We start from the raw sequence: 27,537 nt of genomic DNA, 5'->3' as shown, positions 1-27,537 counted from the left end.
CCTTGGAAAGGAATCCGGTTGAATCTGTAGTTTACATCTTGACACATTCATTTCCATGCATTCTGTAAAGGATTTTAACATGGCACATTCATTCTCCTATGGTTTTTAACATGGCTCATTCATTCTCCTATGATTTAACGTGGCACGTTCATTCTTCTTGATTATAAACTGCTTTGTATAAGTTACTCTACTGAAAGAAGAGCTCATCATAGGAACTGATCAAAGACAATCAAAAACCAAGAAAGTGTATTTTGTGCAAGAGGCAAAAAAAAGTTTATTGAAAGAAATACAGAATATCTGCAGCAAATTCCATTGAGGTTTGTTGCACTTTGCTGTCAGTTCTGTGTTTAAAAAAAAAAAAAAAAAAAAATGGCACGCCAGGAGCAATCTGTTAAATGTAGAGAAAGGATGACTTGTTATAATTCAGAAGCATTACCTTCCCAGAGGTTGTCTGAGCTGAATGATCCTGTACTAAACAGAGTAGGAAATCTCAGGCTGTGAGTATCTTAAGTTAACTGAATATTCTAGATTCTAGAAATGGTGATAACTCTCCCTCCTGACTCCATTATGCTGTAGAAACAAACAAGCTGTCATATATTGGCTCTTCAAGCTGGGTCCTTAGAGTATCTGAAATCAGGAAATGGTTTGTTTAGTTTGAGGTAACGCATCCAGGGTTTTTAAAGCTCAAAACAGTTTAGTCAGATGATGCTTGTAATTCAATACAATGAAAGTATGGATTTGAATGAATGTTGTCGTATTACTATTTAAATTAATGTTGGAATGTTCTGAAAAGATTTACTTACTGTATTTAAAGACAATGAGGTCTGTTTGTAATTATCTAAACACTGCTTCTTAAACTCCTATATGAATCCTGTTTTCCCCTGGTGGGATTTATTGTACAACCAAGATCCCATTAATGTCAATGTCTTATTTAAAAATAGGTGTGCAATAAATAATGAGCTAACAAAGTGAGTGATTTAACAAACTGTCATGTATGGTAGAGATCTGGGTCAGTACCAACAGCGGGAACACAAGATCAAATTTAAAGATTACTTCATTGCATTTATGTCTTTTAGTTATCAAATGTGTGAGGTATGAGTTTAAATAACAAGCAAGTCTTAAGATAAAAAATGGACACAGTTTTATTCAGAGACCATCCAACTATTTGTATGCAACATTGACACCAAAAAAATGGGTGTGTTTTCTATATTTAGCATGGCACTTAAGGTTCTGTCCTTTTTGAAAACACTTATGTACATTTATCAAAATATAATGTACATTATGTTTAACATCCTCAAACATGTGATGCATGGAACAGTCTCTATTTACCTAGTTTTGACATTTTGTGTTATTATACAAAAATACAATTGGCACTGACTCATTTTTGGTTCTAAGACATCACAAAAGATTATTCTCTTAATATTTACCTGTCTTGAAAGGGGTCCATCACACTTTGTATGATGGACTTTTTTTTAAAAAAAACAGCATTTATATTAAACGTTGGTTAAAATAACTGTTAAACAAAATCCTTTGCATGTCAAATTGAAAGGATTCTAGCTAATTAAATAACTTCCAAAGTCCTACAAATTGCAGGGATGAAAATAAGCTCAGGTTTGTCTTAGTAAAACAGGAATGGATTAAACTGCTGTGCACTGGGAGTCTTATTTTGCAAGCTTGTATTCTCATTTTAATTTTCAGTGGAACCTGTAAATAAAATATGATTGCAAAATGTTTTATTTCACGCAACTTTATTATACCTACTGTATACTGCTTTAAATCACACAAATTATACATAGTAGAATGCAAAACTGGGACCACTCCACTAACCCTAATGCTAAAATTACTTTTGGGAGCTGTCAACAAACTGGATTGTAAGCAAAATCTGCATTCTATAGAAGTGGAGTGCACAGATGACTGAACCTGGGAAGAATGCAGCGAACAGCCATGTATAATCAACAGTAGTTAAAATATTTTCTCTCAGATATTAACCTTTTTGTCTTTCATTTATTTATTTTTTAAACTTTTATTCATAAATAAGTCAGTATTCCTCAATTTAGTTGCATATTATTACTCTCGTTGAATACTATTATAGATAACTTTAAAAAAGAAAAAAAGATGGCATATTATATTTATTTATTTATTTATTTATTTATTTATTTAGTTTTAATAGTAAATAAGTTTTGTAAAATGTTACCTCCCAGCGCAACAGATATGCTCCACTTTTGTGTCTTGGTTACACCCACAACCGTCAATTGGGATTGATTTAGCTTCAGTCTCAAATACTTAAGATATATTTTAAAACAGACAATAATATTTGTAATGTTGGATTTTCAGCATAATAACCTGTACTGTTAACAGTAGAAACATAAGAAAATAGTAAAATAAAAAACGATGCAGTTTTAATAATATAAGTGTTTGATGTGCTCAACTGAAAATTGAGAACCCTGTCATGATGTTACAAAAGACTCCAGTACCGATTTTGGTGTCAAAGGTATCTGTTCTTATGTATAACACTTTATGAATTGTAATGAATGCAATACACTTCTAAAATACTATTATTCAATTTCAAATGTAATTGTTCTTTTTTCCCTATCCTTTATTTTTGTGGACCTGGCGTTTCAAGCCTTCTGACATTAACTATATTGGAAACCAATGTGGAATATGCTGAGTTAAGCAGATTCCCACTTTGAGCCAATATTATAAATACACAATAAAAAAGAAAAATGTTGGGAATTGGTCTAAAACCCTGGATTATGATATTGATGAAAAGTATGGCAATTTAACACAAACTGCTGTACGGGCCTATCATATCCTGACATTATCCTCTATTTAATGAGTACTCAGATGTGTGTGTGTGTGTGTGTGTGTGTGTTTTCAGTGTAATTATTGACACCATATGCAATGTGTAAAACCTGCATTTTGATGATCTGTAGCTCCAACATGCAAGAAGACAACATAACACCAACAGCATATTTGTATTTATTTTCAGTAAAAACACATTTGAAAGCATATATAACAAAGGGGTTTCTTAATTCAAGGTACATGACTGCACATACAATGTCACAATTACCAAGGTTTTTTTAATGACGTGCACTGTTTTTGTCAAGATTCTTAAATACACTTAAAGTAAAAATAATGCACTTATATTTTCATGTGCGTGTGTGTATAACTGATCAAATAGTTAAACATTTATCTTAATAAAATAACTTTTCATAATAAAGATAAACTTGAACAAATGTGACAGTACCTATTTGGACCAAATATCTACAAGAAACTAGGCTTTATTGTTTTTAAAACCTGGAGGAACAATGTAGACATGTTGGTAATGCTTCGGACCATGGTTTACATTGACTTCCAAATGTGAGAGTTTAGTAGGAACACAGCATGTCTTTGACCTTTTTATAGTACTAATTAAAAAAAAGAAAAAAAGATTTTACCGTTTGTTCAGCGCACTGTGGAATATGAAGCCTTTTTCAATGTCTTCGACCCCTCTTATGCCCTTTTGTTTAAATGTTCTATTCAGTGGCATGCAATTTTCATCTAAGCCTTCCTTAGCTTCTGCCTCTTACCCACAAGTCAATAGTTTAGTGGCAGGGTGCAAATGAAGAGAGAAGTCAATTTAGCATAACAATTTGGAAGTCCTACAGTACTTGTAAGTTTTATACAGTAACCAGTATATTTATATAATATTAAGAAAACCGTTCATCTATCGAAGAAAGGTAATTTTGATTTCAGGCTGTCAATAATGGGTTATTGCTCTCTCCCTTTTTATTGTTGAAAAAATACTTTTGGCTGAATATTGTCCTGCTTGTATAATTAAATCTAGAAAGTCATGGTAGAGCTATGTGATTGGCTGGCCTTATTGACCCACACATCTCTTGTGTTGTCATCCAATTATCAGGTTTCATACATGGGTCAGTTTTGATGTTTTAACCTACTGTATATAGTACCGCACAAGCCAGGCAGAAGGCCTCCTGGAGGGTCAGTGAAAGGCACAATCAATCAGGAGAACAAGAACTCAAACTCACAGAAGGAGAAAGTAACTTAAGGCATTAACTCTTTTCTAAAATCTTTTCACAGTCAGTTGAATAAGGGTACCTGCCGAGTTGGAATAGCTTCACAGCTAATAGCTATGGAATCCCTTTTAAAGGAATAAACGGCATAAACCTCCTGGCTGACTGTTTGTTTTGTCATGATGTTGCCTTTAAACGGTTTAAAATGGAATATAAAAAAACGGAAAGTCATTCAGGAGATGCCAGAAGTCAGACATTAATAAAAAATAAAAAAACACAATAAAACACACATTGGCTTGACCTATAGTCCGCACTGCACAATTCTGATTCCGTTTACAAAACTATTTAGAAAAACATGACTGTGTCTTTGTGTGAGCGGAAAGGGGGGTAAATAATAGACTGCGAAAACTGGAGGATACAGAAAAACTAACCTAATTGTTCTGCTGCCAGCTTCTGATATCCCATATGTAAACATTAGCACATTAGCGGTACAACATCATTTTTTTTATCGTTTGAGTAGCAGCTAGGGACGTTGGTCTACTCTTATTTCCAATCATTGTATTGCATGGGCTTTACAAAAAGAGCCAGGGGTAAGAATGCAGTGTAACTCTATTTTAGAGCATCCGTCTGAATATATTTCACCAGGTTTGACACATACTTACAACCTTGAGTTAAGTTTGATATATTTCACCTGTTTTCCACCAAAAATGACACTTTGTATGAAAGATAAACCAATGAACACTAACTGCTATATAAGCATCACATTCCTGTGAATGCTGAAAGTAGAAATATGAAGTACAATTTTAAATAACATGTTTACACAGATAATCACAAATAAACAAAAATAATCAGGTTGGCTCGCAATGACCAAAAGATCGCTCCATCTCTCATCCCCAGTAGCTGTATGCAGGTATGTTTTGACCCTTTTCATGCATGAAAAGAACATTATTTGGCGGACTATATTAGAATGTGTTAGAAAAAAATCCATTAATTTTTATCTAACATTGCCTAATCATTTATTTCCAAATAAATACATATTTAAGCAATGTAACATTTTAAAACAGTAATTTATAACAGTAAATTTCAACCAGAATCTTAAATATCATTTTCTGCCGATCATTGTGAAAGACAACGTTCTAGAGCAGCTATGCATTCTGGTACCATTCTAAAACTAGTGCAATGTGCCGCCACACTTTTGGTGTTTTTAAATTATATTCTACGAGAACTGCAATACTGAATACTATTGATAATTAAAATAATGCTGTATTTACCCTGCTCAAGCAAAGGATTGTCTATGTAAATTCCGGTCATGTTGAAAACTGAAAAGCACAGCATAGCCCTACGCATGAGCCTAAATCTCATTTTAAAATCTGTTACCTTTTCTTTAGAGCATACATGTATAAATAATGTTACCTGGGCATAAGTAATATTAATAGTTTCTTCAAGTCAATCCCTCCTTGCTGTCTCACTGTCGTTTTTAATTTCTTCCGTTTTCCACCTGCTGTGGCAAACAGGGTACAGAGATTAAGCAGAGATTGTATATGATTTTTGCAGCTGAGGTTTTATAAAATGTATATTATGTGAATTGGGCATACATGTAAAAGCTTTGAGTAACATTTCAGAAACTATGTTTGTTAACTAGCCTCATGTGATTGTATTAGGTAGATCCATCTTTAATTTTTTTTTTCTACAAAGTCAAGTTCAAATTTGCTTCTGAAAGTGGTCCAGAATGACTTGGAATGCATCTGAGAGCATGTACAACCCCAGAGCTTCGGGGGGTCTAGGTGGCCCCCAGACCTCCAGCCAAAACATTGGTTTTGCCCCAGGAGTCTGTCAAAATGATCACTGGCCACTTTCACACAGTAATATCTGTATGCTGTAAAGTACAGGTGTGCTACCATGAAATCTGATGGATTTTTTTGTTTTCTTTTAACTGCAGCTTTTCTGGGAGAAGAGACTACAAGGTTTGACTGCGTCTGATGTAACTGAACAGATAATAAGAACCATGGAACTTCCAAAAGGTTTACAAGGTGGGCTTGTTTCTCTTAACTAGAGTAAACATCACACTTTCAATTCGATCTAGAACTTTCTACAGTTTATACTATAGCATGGGGGAAGATTGACTGCATTTTTACATTGGAGTATTACTTAAACTCTTTACTTAAACTCTGATCTTTACCGTTAGCAGTGTGATGTCGGTGTTATAGACATCTAAAACCAATTTATGAGAATGTATTTTGTTTCTAAACTGATTTAGTTTGTTTAAATTCCACTTAGCTGGTGTAAATCCATTTAACCCACAACCCCTGTTGTAGCGGTATTAATTTCAATTAATCTCAGACAAATGTGTGCATATTCAGTGAAGTTTGTAAAATACACCCATTGCTCATAGGCAATCAAGGTGCACCTGAAAGCCTTGATGAAGTCCTCACCAAGACTTCTGTTTCCCAAGATGAGGTGCTTGTCATAACTTTCACAGTGGTCCATTTGAGGGCGCTTTCATCACTAATGATGGGATGGGATGGGATATCATGTGGCAGCTCTAAATTATGTAGCAAATGTCAGTTTATGACCTAATGCGATTTTTGTTTAGTCCCCAGGTGACTGTATAACAAATTAATATACCTATCTAAAATTATATAAAAAGTGTGTGCCTCACCGGTCAAACAGCCTTTTCTACCTCAAGATCATAATGTTGCTACTTTTTTTATGAGTCTCAAAATACTATAATCTAATTACAGGATTGTATTTAATAGTCATCAATTGAAACCCTGTCAAACAAGGTGTGTGCTAAAATATTGTATTTGTGCAGTTAACTGTCTAAATAGTTGCATATAGGGTAAGCGGGTGTATTTTGTTGATAGTATTGCAAATTATGCTAGTCTTAGATTTTTTTTGTGTGTGTTTTCAGGTGTTGGTCCAGGTAACACAGACGAGACCCTTTTATCTGCTATTGCAAGCGCTTTGCACACAAGTTCTGCACCAATCACGGGACAGCTGTCTGCAGCAGTGGAAAAGAACCCAGCTGTATGGCTAAACGTGACCCAGCCCCTCTGCAAAGCCTTTATGGTCACAGATGAGGACATTCGGTAAGGCTCTCCGGAGGGGATGGCGACTGTTAAGACAACTAAACATTTGAATTGTGCATTGTATTTTAATAATGTAATGGATATTGAGAGAACTTTTGTGTGTTCTACATAGTTTCACAGTATACTAGCATCCCGTACAGTATACTTTGTTTTTGGTAGAGTAGTTAAACAACAGGTGCACATCATACAGTACAAGAGATGAACCCCAATGCTGTTCAGTTATACCTGTTGTACAGTACACAGGGTGCACATTATACTCTCTTTGCTCATTTATTAATAGTTTCTTTAAAACACCAGTGTCTATCTGTCTCAAATGTGGTGCTTTTATGCATCTTTGAAAAGAGACCTCATTACATGGTACATGAAGCCAAACAGCTTCCAAACTACTGTATGGATATAGAAATGTCTCAATCCGACAAGCCCCCTCAATAAATAAATAAATGTAAATACATAATAAAACACAGACTGCACTTTTAAAGCAGTGTTTTTACTCAATATAGACCTGCCACACAACCAGGAACATACAACATCCTCTCATTGTATTTGAGTGAATTTTAAATAAAAGGTCAGTGGCATACCTCTTTGACCTGACTGTAAAATAGTTTCAGCCTCAGTGGAGGAGACCGGAACCTGTGTAAATCTGTCATCCTGCCTTTTGAGGTATTCAACTTTGAAATAAGCAGCTGTCAACTGTATCGAGAACATGCTTTATTAGAAATGTATGCGCATCTTGTAGGCTCTGCTCAGCACATGTTCTTATACATGTACACTGGTCATAAATAGATTTAAAATTCTTACTTCCAATGTGAAACAAGTATGGGTGATAGAAACCACAGTAAAGATGCTGGCAATTCATATTCAAATTATATTGAACAATACAGCATTTACTATTTTAGACCACTTAATTGTTATTTTAATTTTGTCCACTGTTACCTTTAATTCTATATATTCAGTGTTTTATTTTTTTTTTATTATTATTATTAATTTCCTAACAGTTAAGAACTGGAGTCTCTCCAGCGAGTAGTACATTTGATGTCCCATATGTGCTTTTATGTTTTAATATGCAATTGGCAATGCTTGTAAATGAGAGGTTAGAACATAAAAAACACATACAGCTGACACTTGAACGTCAACAGCAATGTTTACAGAATATCAAGGGGATATAAAAGATGAATCAAGAAAGAGTTCAGCATTTTTTCAGATCTTCTTTCCTCAAGATTTAATATCATGGCATGTTTCTTTTTTTTTTTTCACTTTGCAAAGGTCTGTAGTTTTTCACGCCTCCTGTGACCGAGCATGTGTATTTGTTAATTCAGCATATATATTTAATGAACTCTAACGTTGCAGCTTTCTAACCCTTGTACTGAGGGTTGCAAAATGATGCATTGTTGTGCTTTCATTAAATAATTGAGCCCCTTTAACGTTAGGGAGCATGGTATTCAGCTGCAGAATACCAACTTCCCCATTGTGTTTTACATGGTTCAGGGACAAGTACAAGCCCCCTTTTTGATTGCATCTTTCAGATGCTCTTTAAAACACAGGTCTTACTTTTTTTTTTATTATTTTCTTTTCTTTTTAATGCGATCAGATTGTCAGCCTCAGGGAAATGTATTCGTCCACATGAGGTGGATATAAAACCCTAATGGGACACAGAATGGCTGTACTCTAATAAAATATTAATAAAGTTTAACAAATAAAATAGTTTATTGGAAGGGGTAGTTGTATTAAAAAACAAAGACAAATATTGAAGGTTAACAATCAAGATTAGGAATCAAGAAGCCAAGAGCCTGGACTGCTAGGCTGTGCTTTATCTTTAAAGCATGTCAATGGCCATGATTGCTTGTCATTATTAGGCTATGTTTTAGAACTAGACAGTAGTTTAATGTGTTAATTACTGAATAATTCTGTAAATCAGTTTAAGTAGATCAGGACAAGCCCCCACAACAAAGACATTTGAAAAGTGTATATTTTATTGATCATGCAACGTACAGAAATTAATAATGATCTTAAACCCGCTTGGTATGAGGGTCCACCACCTGGCCTGTTGGATAAGGCAGTAGACCCCCAAATAATTGTTTCAAGCAGGTCTCCAATCCCACATCAACAGGCTATTTTAATGCAAATTAAATACATAACATTTTGGAGATGACGATGATGATGACGATGATGATGACGATGATGATGATGATGATGATCGATCTGATGCAAGATTGATATGCTTTGCATGACAATCAGCCAAGTTACTTGATCTGGAATTCCTCATCTGGAAGTGGACAGCGCTGCTTTTATTCTGAAAGAATGACCAGAATATTTTTCTGCAGGAAATCCAAACATAGAAGGACCTGGAGGAGGAGGAAGAGGAATCAGTGATGAGTGACACATGTACAGTTATTTTGCTCAGGAACATTGGACCTGAAGGGGAGACAGTTGAAACAGATGGCAGGATAAAAGAGTTTCATACATGCTCACTACCAAATTTCACTTTGTCAAAGTTTTCTTTATTAATCAGTTTTGTCTAAATGGAAGAAGCAAGTATAGATTGAGCAAGACTGTCTATAGTAGTATGCAAGGGTATTTGTGACTTGTGCACTTCATTGAGTTGGAGTTCTTTGAGAGAGAGAGAGAGAGATCTAGGAGTTCTTCAAAACGCTGGATGACCTGAAGAACACTTTGTGTGGAAGAACTGAATGCCATGTATGTCCACCTTTTATAGAAGAAGAACGTTTGTGAAGGAAGTCTGTGCAGATTATACAGGATCTAAGACTGCAAGAGTGAGTGGAGGAAAGTGAATGTTGAAAGGAGAATGAAAGGTATTAAATCCCCAGGGGATTACACTACAGGATATTCATACAGCACTGATGATTGGATTTGAAAGGGGATGGACTTGACAGGAGGTTATTGAAGTTACAGAGAAAATGACACGAGGGGTAAGATCAGGCTGCTTCCTTGAAGTTGTTGCACATTTGTCATCCTCCTGGATTATGGAGTGCCTGCAGCCATATTTGGACCGTGAGGGAGTGAAGAGAACTGGAGCAGAATTTATTTGGACCAATAAGGTACACATTGATGATGGTGATGAACCTGTGGGAGATGGAGAGACTTGGGGCATGACAGAGTGGCGTGAGAAGAGGACGCACCGACTGAACATGTCAAAATCTGATGAAATAAATGGTAACGTTTTAATCTAGTACATGTGTGAAAAAGGTGTTTTGAGTTACTTGAATGGCAGTGTATTCATTTGAATGGGTGATGATTGACGATACAATTGAATCGTTTAAATCCTGTTTGAAAACGTATTTGTTTGGGTCTGTTTATTTGTAGCTGGATTATATTAGACACGTGCTTTTTGCCCTGGAATGCTTGCATGAAGAGCGCTATAGAAGTGAAATTTGTGGTGGTGGTGGTGTTGTTGTCATCATCCAAAAAACAACCCAGCATAAAAAAAAAAAAAAACTATTCTGTTTCTGGATTAATATTGTTGCCCCTTTTATAGTTATATTTATTTACACAGAATTATACAGAAAAAATCCAGCATTGCAATAGTCTGATTTCACTAATGAGAAGAATATTCTGGATAAAACAGCCGATGATACGTTCGGTATGATTCTTTTGTTACATCGCGGGAGGTTTTTATTTATTTATTTATTTTTTTGTGCCCGTACTTTCCCAATCCCCAATATTGAAAAAGAAGTCACATTGCACCTTTTTAAAGGAAAAAGTACAAGAGATTGAGCACTACACAATTCCTATTGGTTCAAAAAGAATTGGGCCTTAACTAGGCCTTTTAAAAAATAATAGTAGTCACTATGGGCCCTGTTTTCAGCTCTAGTGAGATGGAGTAAGGCGTGACAATGATTGAATGCTGTTGGTGTTATGAAGTTCGTCTTGTGTGGAATCATTTAAAAAAATTAGAGCTGTGTTAAGTCTCTGAAGGCTGCAACTAGCTTTATTTCCAGTTTAAGTTTAAAAGTTGATTTAAACAAGCCTAAAATCATTTTAAAACTGAAACAAAATTTCATGATATTTCTTGTGCATTTGTGTTACTGGTACTTGGACTCGGTCACTCCTGTTTTAAGCCTTGAGAAGAAACAAAATAGAAAAGCAAAAAAACATGCTGTGCATTCAGGATCAGTAAAACTGAATAAAACAGAAAATTATACCAATATTACATTTGATTTACTGTGAATTCAAGAAGCAAACAAGCAAGGAGTTGGAATTGAAAAAATATAACAAACTATAGCCTGCCAACTTTGTTTCCAAATAATGATAAAATACTAAACTTATCTTAATTCACCAAAGCGGGCACCTGTCAACTTCCATTTTGTATACTGTAGTGATGATACAATAAGAAAAATCTATTCAGCACCAGAGGGCACTTGGAGCCTAGTAATGGTAAACTCATGAGCCACTAATAAAGGTACTGAAGCATTCGTTAATTACATCTAGTTTTGCAGCATGATTTCATTATTGTTTTGATGTCCTGTTGCTTAAGGATATTTACAGTAAAAGACAATACAGCTGCTCTAAAATAATATGGGCACAGTGCTAAAGCTATTTGTAAGTTACTGAATGTTCCTAACTGAAATATGATTCGACCAGTGTTTCAGATTTAATTTAAACAGGGAATTTTCAGATTTATTTCTTGTTTTGTATTTCATGCAATTATAAATCAAGGCACACAAACGTATCATATTAAAGATTGAATAGTTCATGTTTTATTAAATATGTGTATTGGTAGCATTTGAGTGCTATATAAGTGTAGTACACATTACTTTTGTAACCGTGCAATGGCATACATTTGTGTGTGGATAAAAAGGAAATCTAATCTAAGGTTCATGACTCTTTGCAAAGCCACTCTATCCTTCTGTCTTATGCCGGATTTCAGAACTGCATCATCATTATCTTCATAATAGCTGAAAAATATATATACATACAAATTTTAATCTCTATGTCATTTTTATATGTTGATCTGTACAGTAACGCATCTAGCAGTCTACAGATTTAAAATGTTTATTTCGAAGAACAAAATTACTTGATGTTTTAAGCACTTTAAAAGGTAGAACGTTTTAAATTTAAGAGGTTCATAGCTGGTCATTTTTTATAGAATTTACAATTTTATAGAACTTTTGAGGCATGGTACACTGTATGGAATAAATGAAAAAATGAAAAAATAAACATAAGACTTTATTTTTTAAATTGGCGCACACAATGCATGAGAAAAAAAAAAGAAAAACTATATAAAAAATAAACATTTCAAAAGAAGATATTGTGTAAACAGGTGTAAACTGCTATATGTACAAACAAATCTGTAAAAATGAAGTAATTATTTACAAAAATAACATAAGGCTTTTTTTCACATTAGCCTAGTGCATAGCATGACTTCAAAAAACGAAAAACTATAATAAAATAATAGTGAACTTGTTATATGTAGGCCTACATACACAATTGAAATAATTTTTATAAAAAATAACATAAAGAAAATAACTCGGTTCCCATTGTGTAACAGGAATGCGCATTCATGTAAACATACTTCAAAGTAGCTACCATATTTGCACAATCCGCACAGATGTAACGCTTGTCGTGTGCATTTACCACATACTGCTTTTTCTGGGCACAGATATCAGAAGTTTGTATGCACTGTATCCAGGTTGAGCTGCGTTTCCCTGCCACTTTGCAGTTTTCTGATCGAAATGTTTCTGCCAAAGCTCTGTGGCTAGCATCATAAGAGATCTCTCCTACTGATATTTTCCCCGGTGCATTCATTGTACAAAACTAAGGAATTGGTGGCTGCCATGTCCAGTACATTGTAAAATACAGCAACTGCACACTGGTGATTGCTAAGTTTTGCGCAGATGGTGGAAACTCTCTTTTCGCTTTTGTTTACTGTTCCAACCAGGCTTTTTTTTTCTTTCAACTGTTTTGCTAATTTCAGTGAAATAAAAAAAAAAAACTGTTATTGCTAACATTCATCCCTTTTCCTAAGCACGGTTACATCAGCCTAACACATTGTCACCCAGTTTCTGACCAGCTGGGCGAGTTTCATCTTTGCACAGGTAGGGGTAGGGTCTGCTGCCAACCAAAACTTGATCCCAAATTTGCCAGGTTTGTTTGACATGTATTGTGTCCAGCGACACTGTGCTTTTGTTGGAAACAGCTGCTTGTCCAAGTAATGTTTTAGGTTTAGCTTGAAACAGGCAATGCTGTTTTCAGTGAAGTCGTTCCATATTTCTGATGCCAAGGCAAATATATCTGTAGTTGCTCTCAAATCAAAATGCAAAAACATCAAGATTTCTCAAAACATTCTTGTAATATTAATATTATAAGACAGCAGACTATATACGCTCACATAGACAACCAGACGGCAGTTCTCCAAGGAATTGATAGGATTACAATAGAGATTTGGATAACTCTTATCTAAAGCAATATTCTATTCATATTCATATACTGCTGTAAACTCCGCAGAGGTAGAGATAACAAACAGGCTTGTATACATATAAAATATAGCGTATTGTAGGTTATATTAACAATAAAAGCATGTATTGTAAGAAGCCATCAACATGACTACTTTTGGCGGTTCTAGGTAGAAGTGCTTAGAACTTTTTTTTTTTATTTTTGTAATTCTGACTTTCAAACACCGTCAGGGTATTTAATACATGTATTCAGGAAAAGTCAAGAACAGACAACCACGGATCTGTAACACACGCAGAGTAATTTTAAATTTTAAAAGTGAAAACCATCAAAATGACTACCGTGGTGGTTCTAGGTATTAAACCAAAGTAATGACTGTGCAAAAGGTTTTTTTTTTTTTTAATGAATTAATTTTTACTGCAAAACTTGTTTAAAAACTTGAATCTTGGCACTAGATCTTCCTGTGGAATATTTTCAGATGCATGTGCTTGGAGTGTAGTGGTTCACAGTGGTACCTTCCATGAGTGCAGCTTAATGGTAAATAGGGAAAGACTTTATCAACTATACCAATTTTCTTTAAGCATTGTACAGTACTGGGTAATCCCATAGTTATCTTTGAACCACCCCTAGTAATAGGTGGTTAGTGGGATTCACTGGTGCTGTAAAATGCTGGAAGTATCCCAGCGGGGTAGAAGTATTTTAAATTGGTATTTAACCATAGGCAATGAAAGGTTTCTCATTTTTCATTTTACTTTTGAAGCAATACAGCATTATCTGTCCATCTTAACTCCTTCCCCATTCGGATTTGTTATTGGATTCGATACTTCCCCTATCAGCAAGACAAACTTCTAATAGAGTTATCTGAACCCTGGCCCTTTTGTGGATAATCATCAAGCCTCCAACAACTACGAAAGCTTCACTATAAAGTACACACAGTAATAATTTTCCTACAACTCTTGTTACATTTATTTTAGTCATGGTTCTTTCTTTCTTTCTTTCTTTCTTTCTTTCTTTCTTTCAGCCCATTTATGTCTGATCCTTACTGCACAATCATAATCCCCCAACATACATATTTTATAATATAATGTTCATGTCTAAATGTGTTTTGTTTTTTTTGTTTTTTTTTTAAACTGCAGCTTGTCGTCAGCCCCCCATAAAGCAGGGGAATACTAGAAGTTGAAATAAAACTATTCCACTAAACACAGTTAGAAATAATGCATTTTAATCACTGTTTTTCTGTAAGGTTTGAGTGTAATATTTGCCTGCGCTGCGTTTCAGGAAACAGGAGGAACGAGTACACCATGTACGGAATAAGCTGGAGGAGGCACTGATGGCAGACGTCTTGGCGCGGGCCGCTGAATCAACGAGGGAGACAGATGTGGAGATGGGCAAAGAAGATGAAGCATAGGAATAGGGTTAGGTAAGGTGGTAACACACCAGATGGCTGTGCAATGTAACAGAGCTTTACAATTACCTGAAGAATATTCCCTAGACAGAATGTACAGGTGGTTGAGTGAAGGCTTAGCAGTGTAGCGTCAGAGTGGGTCATAATGTCATTCTGTGTATGAAATTAACAGAATTGAAATATATAGAGGGGGGTCCTAAGCCATTCTCTTTGTCTACTTGGTTTCTGGTCACAAACTTCCCAGCTGACAAAGAATGCTTTTAAAAAGAGTCAAACTAACTGCTGTACAAGTGGTTTATCTCCACCATTGCTGAATGGATCCTTTGGTGCCGCAAGCTGCCGACAGTTTTGGGTGCTTTGACACCTCCATCTCATAAATCCTGCTGACGGGGCGAAACAGCAGACCAATTGAACAAGGGGCCGTCTAGGAACGAGAACAACCAATGAGAAACACCCCATCTGGACTCGGGCACAGCCCAAAATAAACAAACTGACCAGTTGCAGGGTGGAAGTGAGAATCACAAAAGCACGTGCGCGATTTTCGAAGGACATGCTTCCCATATGTGCGTCCCACACAATGTAACCTCCCCACACAAGGAACAGGGCTCCAGGCAAGAGGAAGAAAGTTTGAGTCATTGGAGCATAATTGCTAGAATTCACGGAAGGCAAGGAAGAACCAATGTTCTGAAGAATGGCTCAAATCAGCTTTGAAGAGAGCCCTAGCTCTTTGCTTTGAGAGACTGAAACAGTAAACGGGACCCTGCCTTGATCTGAAAGCGGGTCTTGGTTTCCACGTGGCTCCACATAACGGACAGAAGCATAGCCAGCAGCTGGGCCTAAGGTCATGTACTAGCCGTACAGAAGAATTGCAATGAGAACACCTCTACGAACTACATAACTTTTCAATTTGCAACGCATTATCTGATCTGAGTTATGTCTGATCAATGGAACTATCTGCAGCTGGAAAACTGCCGACAACAAAGATAATGCTGCCATCCTACTGGAAATCAACAAGCTGATCTCCATTTGAAAATAACGATTTGTTTATTGCGAGCTGATGCAATACAATGTGTTCAAGCAAAGTACTGTCTTCTTTCATTGGAACTTCAGATCCAGAGAGCTGCAGTGTTCATCAACAAAGCAGATTGACTTCTTTGTTGAAAATCGATAAGTATTCAGCATATTAAATACTCGAAGTTAACTGTAGCTAATGCTATCAAGTTAGTGGATAAACTGTTCTAGGAATAGAACATAACTTCCTGTTTTAGAGTGTGTAAGAAATGTATTTTTGTTGAAACGTGCAACTAAAAGGAGTTGCCTCGTAAATGCAGAGAATTTGATCATTGCCGCATTTCTAAGTTAGGTGGCTCTGCTAGATTGTACCTGTAGTACTGATTTAACTTGGCTACAGCCGACAGGAATATTTTGTTTGCGCTGACTTTCAAATTTGTTTTCTAAAAGCTGTTATTTGTTTTACGTTCTGTTTAGCAGCCTCTGTAGTAGCCTTTCGTTTTAATGCGTGATTCTGAAGCTAAACAACAATCAATCATATTTTCTCCAGTCACATTACAAGATGTGCAAAACAATTTACCTCCATCTGCATGTAAAATTTCTTAGGGAAATTTCTTGACACGATCCTCAGCCAAAATATACTTTGCTTTTTTTGCTTTGTCATCCATTTATGATATTTTACCTCCAATGCTGAAAAAAACTAGATATTAGCAACCTAAATCAAAATAACAATGCAACACTGACTTTGTCCTACCTTCTACTGTACGGTACAGGTCACAGAAAAGCCAGTACGGGCGTACTGATAGGCAGATTTAAAACATGTCATGTGAACAGTAAACAAGAAAGTTAACCGCTTTGGAGTACTTAATTTAAATCTTATTTGTCTAAGGACGTGGGTTTTTTTTGTTTTATTTTGCCTAAGTGCAATGCACACAGGACGGCAAAGGAATAAAATAAAAAAAGCCTGTCTACAAAATTAAGATATGTAGTTTGCGTCGTGCAGTAGTTTGTTTAAATTAAGTTATTTATTTTCTCTCTGTACTAGTCCGGTATACACTGGCCCCTAAAAGAGGTGAATTTCGCGGTGACCCCTTGTCACAAAGAACAGTTTCACAAAAACAGTTCACCATTTTAAAAAAACAACAACTCACAAACACAAAAACACTGACACCAAAAAAGTACCATGATCCAGCATGAGTAGCAATTGTTATTTTTAAAGCTTTACTTCCTTCACACTCTCTCATTCTCCACTAAACCCTGAGTGGGCGATCCGTGCCTCTCTTATACAGCTGTGCCTGGGCTCCAGGCACAGTCTGCATGTGAACTGCTCTGGTAGAGAAGGTAATTCACCCTTCCCTGCCGATTTTTAAACACCCATGCCCAAATACATATATGCATTTTAAATAAGAATACAAAACACAAAATACGCACAGGGGAGGGGTGTACCCCATCACACCCCTCGATTTTATTTTCCACGAAATCAAGAATTAGGTAGACCCCTACTTCGTCTTACTAAGATCAGTTATTTTATGAATCGAAATGAAAGCCTCTCCTGGCACTTGTCAGTATGAAGTTAAAGAATGTGAAGCTTAATTACTGTGATTGTATGGTATGACATTGGGATTTATGTGACCAATAGTGTTTATTGAAAGAGGCTTACGTTTAGGAATTACAGAGTTGAGAGGTAAAAGGGGTTCTTTTAAAAAGTGTGGGGTTTTTTTGGCATTGTGTACTTAAGTGTTCACATAAAAATACATTCCCTCTATAAACCTATTTTCATTCAGGTTGAAAGATATTTGTCATCTGTCTTCCTGACAGTTTTCTGTGCGTTTTTTCCCGTGCGTATGTTCTGGAAATCAGGAACAATATAGAATGGCTAAAATCCATTGGTTGTAAATAGCCATTTTAAAAACCAGATACTAGAACTGGTCTATAGTTATTGTAATAACTATACAATATCTCAAGCTCATTTTAATCCCATGTCAAGATAACCAAGGCAATAATAGCAGAACTGTTCTTTTAAACAGGATCTGTTCAGCTGTGTTGCATGTAGACTGCAGAATGAGACAGATTTAGCCCGTTGAATAGGTACTGCTTTTACCCAAAGGCACAGATTCCGCTATCTCTACAAGCAGATTTCTTCCTGTCTCATTTATTTGCTGCCAGACAGATTTAAAAAAATATATATTCTACCTTTTTTTTCCTGTTTCATTTCCCAAAACGCACAAGCTCCGGATCAATTATTTAGATTTTAATAAAGATTAATGAAGGTTTTCTTTTTTTTTTTTAATTCGTTATTTCTTAACACATTTATTTCTGGTTCTAAAATCAGAATAATTCAAAATCGGTACTATTGCTTGAAGGTGCAAATGTGATTACTGGGATATGGTAGATATATTTAATTTTTTTGCATGTATGCAAAGAACTGCATAATTAATTTCATCAGTACACTCCTTTCCACAAGTTAATGAGTAGCCTGTCCATCTGTCGTAAGACATATGTAACAGACGTCAGGCATACATATGTTTGTTGAACTGCTAAATCTTTCATCTAATTTCTTCATCAATTCTGCCTTTTTTAAGCTTTTTAAATAAGTCTTGGATGCGTTAACTACCTACTTTGTCAGTAAAATGCGTGTTTCATTTTGAATCTATTTTCCATTTTGAATTAAGGGAATTTTGGAAAACAACAATTTTTCAATATATTAAAACTACTTGTTTAAAATGCTTGCACTGCAAATTATAATTTCATTTTAATGGCTGCGTTCATGTTACTGTGAATTTCAGATCTAGACGTGCACTTGATGCATTCCACTCACTTTTTGTCATGCTTGTAATGAGTTTGTGTATTACGCACTCCTGTGGATAATGCACACTGCCTTAGTGACCTGGTACATTCTTCTGCATACTAGACAGCAACAAACAGTACAGTAGGCTACTAACACTGCCTTAATGCAAGAAAAGGCTTATCGAGTTCAAAGTTTGTAACACACTATGGAGCACTGCATGCTTTTTTTATTCAGTGAAAAATGTATGAAATATTTAGCTTATATAAGATCTTATTTGAAATGAACAGTAAAGCTTTTAATTTAATGCAATGTCTCCCTCCCTTTGTTATCTCTCCTTGCACAGGTTCAAGTAAATAACATTACATGCCACTTCTGGTTCAACTTTTTTAAAATTTTATTTAGTGTATACTGTCCATTTTGTTATCTAATTTGAAACCAAGTAAAATACAATATCTAGTAAATACCAAGTAATATATCAATATATTTTAAAAGGGCAAGTACATTTCTGTGGTACTATGTTACAGAATTGAAAACACAAGCTTGTTGAATTTAGCAATTAGAATAAGCATACATTTTTAAAAACCTAGCTGTTCTCAAAGACAAAATTAAAAGTATGAAGCATTACAAAAATCATTATCTCCCTGCATTGTTTTAGATTTAAGAACCATGAAAAAATAAAGACAGCCAGGTCAAACAAGACAGCCTGATATCAGCTTTATAAGAACCTATTAACCCTTTGCGGTCCTATGTCGGACCTGGTCCAACATTGCAATTATTCCTATCAGGTCCATTGTCGGACCCTGTCCAACATCATCAAAAAAACGCAAAAAACAGGTTTCTAGTTGTTTTTTTCTCCGGAAAAAGCCGAGAAAACCATTCAATGGCCGAGTGGGAGCGACAGGAGCCGAGACAAGTCGAAAAAAAAAAAAGGGCATATCTCATGAATAGTCATACTTGCCCCTGGCATCCCATATGGGCAGTCATAAGGAAACAAGCTGGCTGATACTGCATCAGTGCACAGAGAACATCACAGATATTTGCAGAGCTTTTTTGAGATGTTATAGTAATAAAATAATGTCTTGGATCGCATTATTGAGGAGTTTGGTGATAAAACGAGTGATCAGGAGATGATTGATCAGTATGTACAACTATTGTTATTATTAATATTATTATTATTATTATTATTATTTATTTCTTACATAGGTGAAAGCTATAGCGAACGAAAGGGTGGGGCGGGGCTGGTGTTGCCTAGTGAGTGCTTTGTTGATATGCAGGGCCTTTTAAACCTGTTTAACTGTGGGGAAAAAAATACTTTTAAACAGCGCATCTAAAATTAACTGCGCGTGTGAAAATAAATTGGACCTGACGTGCCTGACACGCACTTAATAAATGGACTGCAAAGGGTTAATTGGAGCTTAATTTTTTCACCTGAAGCCTATTTTAGTTACCCAAGCACTCCCTCTAGTGGTCGACCACAATTATACCGGGAACAAAGCCCTGTTCAGCCTGGGGTTGACATACAATTTTTGTACAACTCTGCCATATGTAATTAATCAGTCCTTAGAAATTCTGGCATGTGATTGGGTACAAATAGATCCCTCTTTTGCCCCTGTGCCGCTGTTTATGGTCAATATTTCTTTTTACAAACTCAAATTACGTCATCACGCTGAACGTCCTTCCTTCCTTACAAAATAAACTACAAAACAAAGGTTCTGCAAACACTAAAATCATTATAAAAACTTTGCTTAAGTGTTTCCTGACTCCCTAAAATTAAACAAATCCAACTCGATGTAAATAAATACGACCTTTACAAACTCAACGGACTCCTCCGAGAATTCTGTGCCGCAGTGAGAAAGTCGAACAGTTCAAAGGCAAAAAAAAACTTTAATAGCTATGCGCTATGGACTTGAAAAAAATGCCCTTCTTAACTGATTCATAAAACAAATATGGACTGCAGACCTGCGGCTTCAGGCACTATAGTCCCCTGTTGGCAACTATAGTTCTTCCATTGGGGGCCATAGTTTCCCACTGTGTTACAATCCAAGCAGAAATGCAGTTTCTTATCTTTTAATATACCGTACCTTTTCGGATCTTATGTCCATTACATGTTAAATGGCTGCCCGATTCCTTTTTCTGCAAGTGCAAAGTGCATAAGAGGCTAACACACAGTTAATAATGCAGCATGGTTGAATGCGTGCTGTTTAAATATTTCCATTTCCAGTGTATTCAAAGGTCACTGCCACCGACTATAAAATTCAAATAAAACTGGTAAGAAAGCCCAACACTTAGTGTGAAATACACCATTTTCTTTATTTCTTACATATAAAAAAAGATAACTCTGGCATTTGGGACAGCTTCAAATACTCCAGTTAGAAGGAATCTCTTAATTCTTATACAGAACAAAATAACACAAATACGTTTCTTGAAGCAGGCTCTTTATAACTAGGCCAGATGTTTTACATACAGGGGTCTCTTAGAAGTGCCTAAAAAAATGTAAGCAAGGACTGAAAGCTGGAAGCTGACTTGCATGGTTCCTTCAACTAATGGCTTGATGAGGTTCTTAAACAACCAAATGAGCAAGATGAGCCAAATGGACCTCCTCGTTTGTAATGTTCTTAAAGTCTCATAGAACATAATACCTCCATGAATCTATAATGTTCAAATCTTTTAGAAAGTAAAACAAGTAAACAGAGTATAAATGTATATGTACATAGTAAAACTTTTTTTTTTTTTAAATAGACAGTAATGTGTAACATTAGGGAATACATGCAAATGTTGTATTCCTTCATTTTAAACACTGTTCATTTTACAATTTTATAGTGTTGGATATTTTGAAAAACACCACTTCCAAATAATTAAATAAAATTAGTTCAGCAGATAAATAAATATATAATTTTTGGCAAAGAACTGCTCTGATAGTACTAAAAACGCTGCTAACATACGCAAAGAAAAAAGAGATTGGAGTGGCGATATGAAAAACGTTTCAATGAATTGGTGGTGTTTCTTCCCTTGTTTTTCACGTCTTTGAAACACTTTCGACATTTTGGCTGTCTGCGTTCAGCCAGATTGCCGTCGTTGTCTGGCTGAAATCCAAAATAGTTCCACACCAAGCTTCTTTCTCCGACATTCACCATGACTGCTGCAGTAATTTAATTCTCAGGGTGCACTGGGTAGTTGGTCACTTCTGCTAAGCAGAAATGAGTAAGATTACTTCATATTGTTTCTAAAGCACACAATTACAGAGTTTAGTTTTGGCTAAAAAAAGAAAAAAAGAAACCACGGTAATCGAAAAACTGCGATACTTTGATACTTTTTATTTTACCCTGATATTGGGTATCGTAGGATTTTGGTATCACGATATAACATATGTATCGATAAACCCCGGAACACTAAGAAAGGGTTAACTGATCTAATGAAATTCTTCACTGATCACCTAGGAAACAGGATCATCTACTTGTAAACATCAGCTCAGCAATGTGCTTTATTTTCTGTTTGATTTACTTTTATTTATTTTTTTTAACAGAGTTAATTCTAGAAATGGTCAGTGACAATTTACTGCTACTTATTGACCATTGCAGTTTGGATATATTTTGTACAAGCCATGCATCATTTTACAGTTAACTTACCAATGTATACAAATTATATACCGTGAAGTATTTTAGTTGAAGTATTTTACTTGTATTGCATATAGTTTTATGTAAAATAAGCCTGTACTGTAAACCACATCTAGTGTTAATACTATTATGTATGGGAAATCATTAGCATAAATAAAACATTGCACACAAATAATTGTGTTTATTCTATGTCATTGGTTGCAGTAGTTCTTATACAGTCTCATTTGAAAAACAAATCATAGATAACACGCTTCCATGCACCCCTCCATCATCCTCAGCAATATGCAAATAGGTGCGTGTTATGCTGTGAAAACTACAGTATACTTAAAATATATATGTTTTAGATTTTCATGCTTTTTTGATGCCAGTGGTCGTCTGCATGTACTGTATGTAACACCTTAAACAATGCATTATACAGGTGTACTTGTTTGTACATATACAGTAAATAACAGGTCTGACAATTCCTAAATACTCTAAATGTAAACCACAACACCACTCCAACTTGGACCGTTTTCATTGTATTTAGTGGTGTTAATAAGGGGGTCAGTAATTCACCCCTGGATAGACAAGGGACACACAATAAAAGAAGCACATTATTGGGAAATATTCTCTTCACAGATATCTCATGACGAAGGCCCAGCAGCAATGATGTCACTTTTTTAAAGCTTCTGGCTTTTTTTTTTTAATTCATTATTATTATTAATTTTTTTTTTTTTTTTTTTGAAGACCTACATATTAAGGAAATAAAATTGCCTGTGGCTTACACTTTCCATTAACTTTGGAGATAGCTGGATACGTGGTTTTTTTTTTTTCTACAAAGGAAAGGATTGAGGCAGGAATTAAAGCTTTAGAGACAAGAAATACAAATTCAGTTCAGTGCTGAGATGTAACAATGTGAAATTGATGTGTGCAGTACAATATTCACCGTCGGTGCTAATTGTCATCTGTTCTTTGATTTCACAGGATTCCAGAGACTTTATTTTTGCACCAGAAGCAAGTTCCCAAATTAAAACTGAAGACATGTCTGGATCTTCATCAGTCTGTGCTTAAAGAAACAGAAAGGAGCCATGCACATTTTAATAGCTTTCTAATACATAGCTCGAACCAAGGCCTTTTTTGACCATCATATTTTTGATGTACATATCTATATATTTCAGAGCAATGTTTATTTTGTGACTGTGAGACTTAGTTTTTTTTGGTTTTTTTTATATAATAAGCAATACACTTTAAACATTTTTGTTCCTAAACCAAGGTTGCAATCTGCTGGATTTGTATTGCTAATTTTTAAATTAGTTTTATTGTTATTATTTTTTGGCTGGAAGGGCTATGTTGTCAGGGTTTGTATTCAAGTTTATATAATTTCTGAAAAAACAAACAAATGGAAATGACTTATTTAAAAAGATTTTTTATACCTCTAAATAAAAAAAGAATACCTGTACATTCTTTCATCACTGTAAAGTAAATAAATGATTATATTCACAAATGTATGTCTTGTGGTGAGTAGAATAAGATCCATGGGTTTGTGTAATGTTGACCACTTTAGAAATCAATCATAATGAATGTCATGCCAGTCTCGGCAGGGAGCATAGCAGAAGTTATTTAGTTTATTTATTTATGTGTTTATTTATTTTCTTTGTGGGGGTTAAAATGAAGAACAAATATCCCACACAGCCATTCTACATCGGTAGTAAATGGCTCCTCTTTGCCTACTTTTGAAGAGAGGTGATTTATCTGTTCAGGCATCCCAATATATTTAATGAACCTGTTTTGGTGTGAATTACTTTGTATTTTAGCTAAAAGATATGGTGAATAGGGGTCACTGTTTTTATCCAGGCTAACCAAAGCAGTGCTGCAAATTTGGCTCTTTGCGACACTTGTGACACTGTGTTTTAAAGTGAAACAAATGTAGTGAGACTGGTCACTAGTCAATAGACTGTGAAGCCAGAAATCCCATAGTGTCGCCCAGGCGTCGACTACCAAGCTCCCAGTGCCAGCTGTTTGTGTCGGTGCTTTGACAGTGAATCTTGAGCCAGGGTACACCTGATGCTGAGACCAATGTGCTAGATAAGCCTGGCGCACCCAAAAAATAGCAGCTGTTACAAAACAGAGAGACGGCATGGGACAGTGGGAGAGGCTGAAAGAAATAAAAAGACAAAGGCTACAGCGGTGATGGCAAAACAAGTGGGCCAGTCTAAGCCTTTCACATCAGCTTCTGGTGAGAAACTGATGGGTATTCCAAAAGAAACCTTGGATGCTGTGGGGTCTTCTGTCAGTAATAGTTTTAATCATTTGGACAATTTGACCAAATCTGACCATAGCAGAGCTAGATATCTCCCAGGATAATTTGAATTGGAGTGATATGGTGGTGGTGGAGGATGTATCCTCAGATGAGGTTTCTTTGTTCTCAAGCCCCCCCCCCCCACCCCCCCCCAAGTCAAAAGAATCCGATCAACATTTACTCAGTTTCTAGCACAGCTGAGTCCAAAGAGACTAAAACCAAAGCAGCTCAATTCAATCCAGAGACTTTGCCCCCAGGTCTCCAGTGTTTTGAAAAGAGCTGCCTCCGAAGGGGGCTCCTCCAAACAGAATACCAGTAAAAGGAATAATCAACACCTAGTTTTACTTTTGAGAGGTGGTTATTTTAATTGGATGGATCGTTTTTATATCAATAATTCTATTGATTTTAAGGTAATAGATGTTCTCTTTGCTAATCATTGTGGGATCAGCTGTACAACCTTAAGCAACAAACATGGTAAAGGAATTTGGAAAGTCAGCAATTCTTCTTTTTTTAAAAGTCATTTGCAAGTATTTTAGAATATGTTTTAATGATTGGATTGGGACTAGTTTTTCATGAGACCCAGACTGAGTTTTGGAAGTAACTGAAATGATGAATTTATGAAATTTGTGAATATTGGGGAAGTACAGAATACTTAAAACAAGCATATTGTGCCAAGGGAAAAGGGTAGTTTGGGGATTTTAAATCCAGAATATATATTTTTTTGTGTATTTTAATGTAAACAAATTGTACAGGAATGGATACAACGATGGAGGGGAGATTTTAAAGAATTGGTTATACCTAGGGCTTTAAATCGTTTAGTTTTAACCGGTAAGAACTGAAAAAATACTCCAGAAGACCTATTTAGAAAATGTTGGTTTTTATTTTTTTTAAACCGATAAACCTGGGTTTTGGCAGTATATTTTAAATAATCTCAATCATTCGCCGCATAAATAGTACATAAGAAATTGTCTTTCAGAAGACGGGCAGTGTGCAAAGACAGTGCTACTGACCAATCAGGAATTTTGTGGACCTGCTTAGCAATGGGCTTAACTACCACGAACCTGGTTATAAACAAACCAGCAACATGGTGTCGCAAGTTTCTTTTACTTGTAATGTACGTAAGGTTTAATTCAGTGATGAAGCAAAAAGTGATTGTAAATATATAAACATGCTGTAAAAGTTATGCTTCTGCTAATGCATATTAAAGTTTTTCTTGTGTACAACGACTGCCTAATTACATTGGTATAGCTACATAAAATATCAAACCTTAATCAGAGTACCGTGATGAATGTTTAATCTTAGGAAAAAATGTAAGTAACTTCCTGCATGCTGAATGAGATTAATTACTACAGTATGCTATGACACTGCAGTGGGCTGGAAAAAAAAAAAAAAAAACATGAACTAGTCTGTAGTTTGATAGATACACGGGTGGTAATGGGACGCAAAACGAAATATGTTACTTTTTACATTGCCGGAATCCTAAATGTGGACCTCTTCTCTTCAACACAGTAAGTTAACCTTTGTATATGTATTAGTGCAGTGTGGCAAAGTGGTTTGTAGTGCACAAGTGTAGAGGTGATGCAGTGCTCAGGAATGATTTGAAACAACACAGTTCACGGTTAAACAGCTCTTTATTTGCTGGTAAATAATAACTGGCTCTACACACCAATGTGTTTCGCTCAGTTAAACCATGGGGTTCAGTCCCAAAATAATAATGCACTAATAACACACAACACAGACACGATCACTTGCAGGTGGTGCTATACCACAACTGTGAAACAGTGGTGCAGTGCAGTCCAAGTTCGGTGGTGGCCTTTAGGGACAGCTCCCAGCTAGTGTTCGCCATCTAACAATGACAAACAATGACAGAACAACAAAACAAACAAATCTGTATATCTGTACTGCTTTTACAGGTCTGTCCATAAGCATAACAAAGGAACAGATCGCTTGGCCACATCCTCTGATATACCTTCAATCACGCCCCCTTTGGTAGCGAGTGCAATCACGTCTCCTCCAATCCATGACTGACGCATCGCCTACCACAGTAAGGCGCTGACTTCTAGTATTGTGGCTTCGCCCCCTTTTTGGATGGCCGACTTCCGACTGACCCTGGAATGAACTGTCAAACCATCCAGTCCGGGGCACACTGTTCCTGTTATACTGTGCCCTCTCAGGCTGGGAGGGAGATTGTTGACTCTGATTCATTCGCTCTCTGTCACATACAGTGATTACCAAACCGGTCCTGAGGACCAACTGTGTCTGCTGGTTTTCATTCCAACTGAGCTCTCAATTATTTAATAATTTGCTTAATAAGACCTGTTTAATTGTTTTCAGCTCTTAAACAGTTGCAGAGTTCAAGTTACTTATAAAATGTTACAGCTAACTTGAAATATGCAACTGTTAAGAGCTGAAAACAATTAAAAAGATCTAATTAAGCAAATGATCAGTTAAATTAAGGGTGTAGTTAAGTTATTGAGAGCTCAGTTGGAATGAAAACCAGCAGACACAGTGGGTCCCCAGGACCGGGGTTGGAACCCCTATAATTACTGAAATGTATGTGAAATGTATTACAGAATCTGAAAATTGATGTTTATTTTTAATAACCGAAAATAACCAATTTTGTCAAATATAATGGATTTTACTATTATAAGCAAACATTTTTACTCTTAACTGCTCTTATACAAATTCTCTCTTAAATGTAATTATTTACTGTGTTCTTTATTTTGCTCATTTTAATTTGAACTTATTTTCTACTGATTTTATTGTACTTTTTACCTGCTCTTATCTTTAATGTGATATTTTGTACTGTAATATTTTGGTAGCAACTAAGTCACCCTGGATGGGGGCATCTGCTAAGAAAATAATAATAATAATAATAATAATAATAATAATAATAATAATAATAATAATGTTATACACTTTTTTAGAATT

General features: G+C 35.6%; 1 protein-coding gene across 2 annotated transcripts in view; it reads left to right on the top strand.

Annotated features, from left to right (window-relative positions):
• The window catches only part of LOC117409083 (methyl-CpG-binding domain protein 2-like), a 59,738-nt gene extending 35,927 nt beyond the window's left edge, over positions 1-23,811 (top strand). The window contains exons 4-7 of one of the 2 annotated variants that reach the window (XM_058995151.1): positions 5,953-6,043; positions 6,925-7,102; positions 14,789-14,930; positions 23,292-23,429. In XM_058995151.1, the coding sequence (XP_058851134.1) occupies positions 5,953-6,043; positions 6,925-7,102; positions 14,789-14,918 (399 nt within the window). In that variant the 3' untranslated portion in view covers positions 14,919-14,930; positions 23,292-23,429. Of the gene's footprint in view, positions 1-5,952; positions 6,044-6,924; positions 7,103-14,788; positions 14,931-23,291 lie in introns of both variants that reach the window. The other variant, XM_058995145.1, reaches the window with a different exon arrangement.
• Positions 23,812-27,537: the final 3,726 nt, after the last annotated feature.

This window comes from Acipenser ruthenus, chromosome 2 (genome assembly GCF_902713425.1).
Source record: "Acipenser ruthenus chromosome 2, fAciRut3.2 maternal haplotype, whole genome shotgun sequence".
Classification (NCBI taxonomy): Eukaryota; Metazoa; Chordata; class Actinopteri; order Acipenseriformes; family Acipenseridae; genus Acipenser; species Acipenser ruthenus.
The sequence above is the reverse complement of the archived record's forward strand: the minus strand, read 5'-3'. Positions and strand labels throughout refer to the sequence as shown.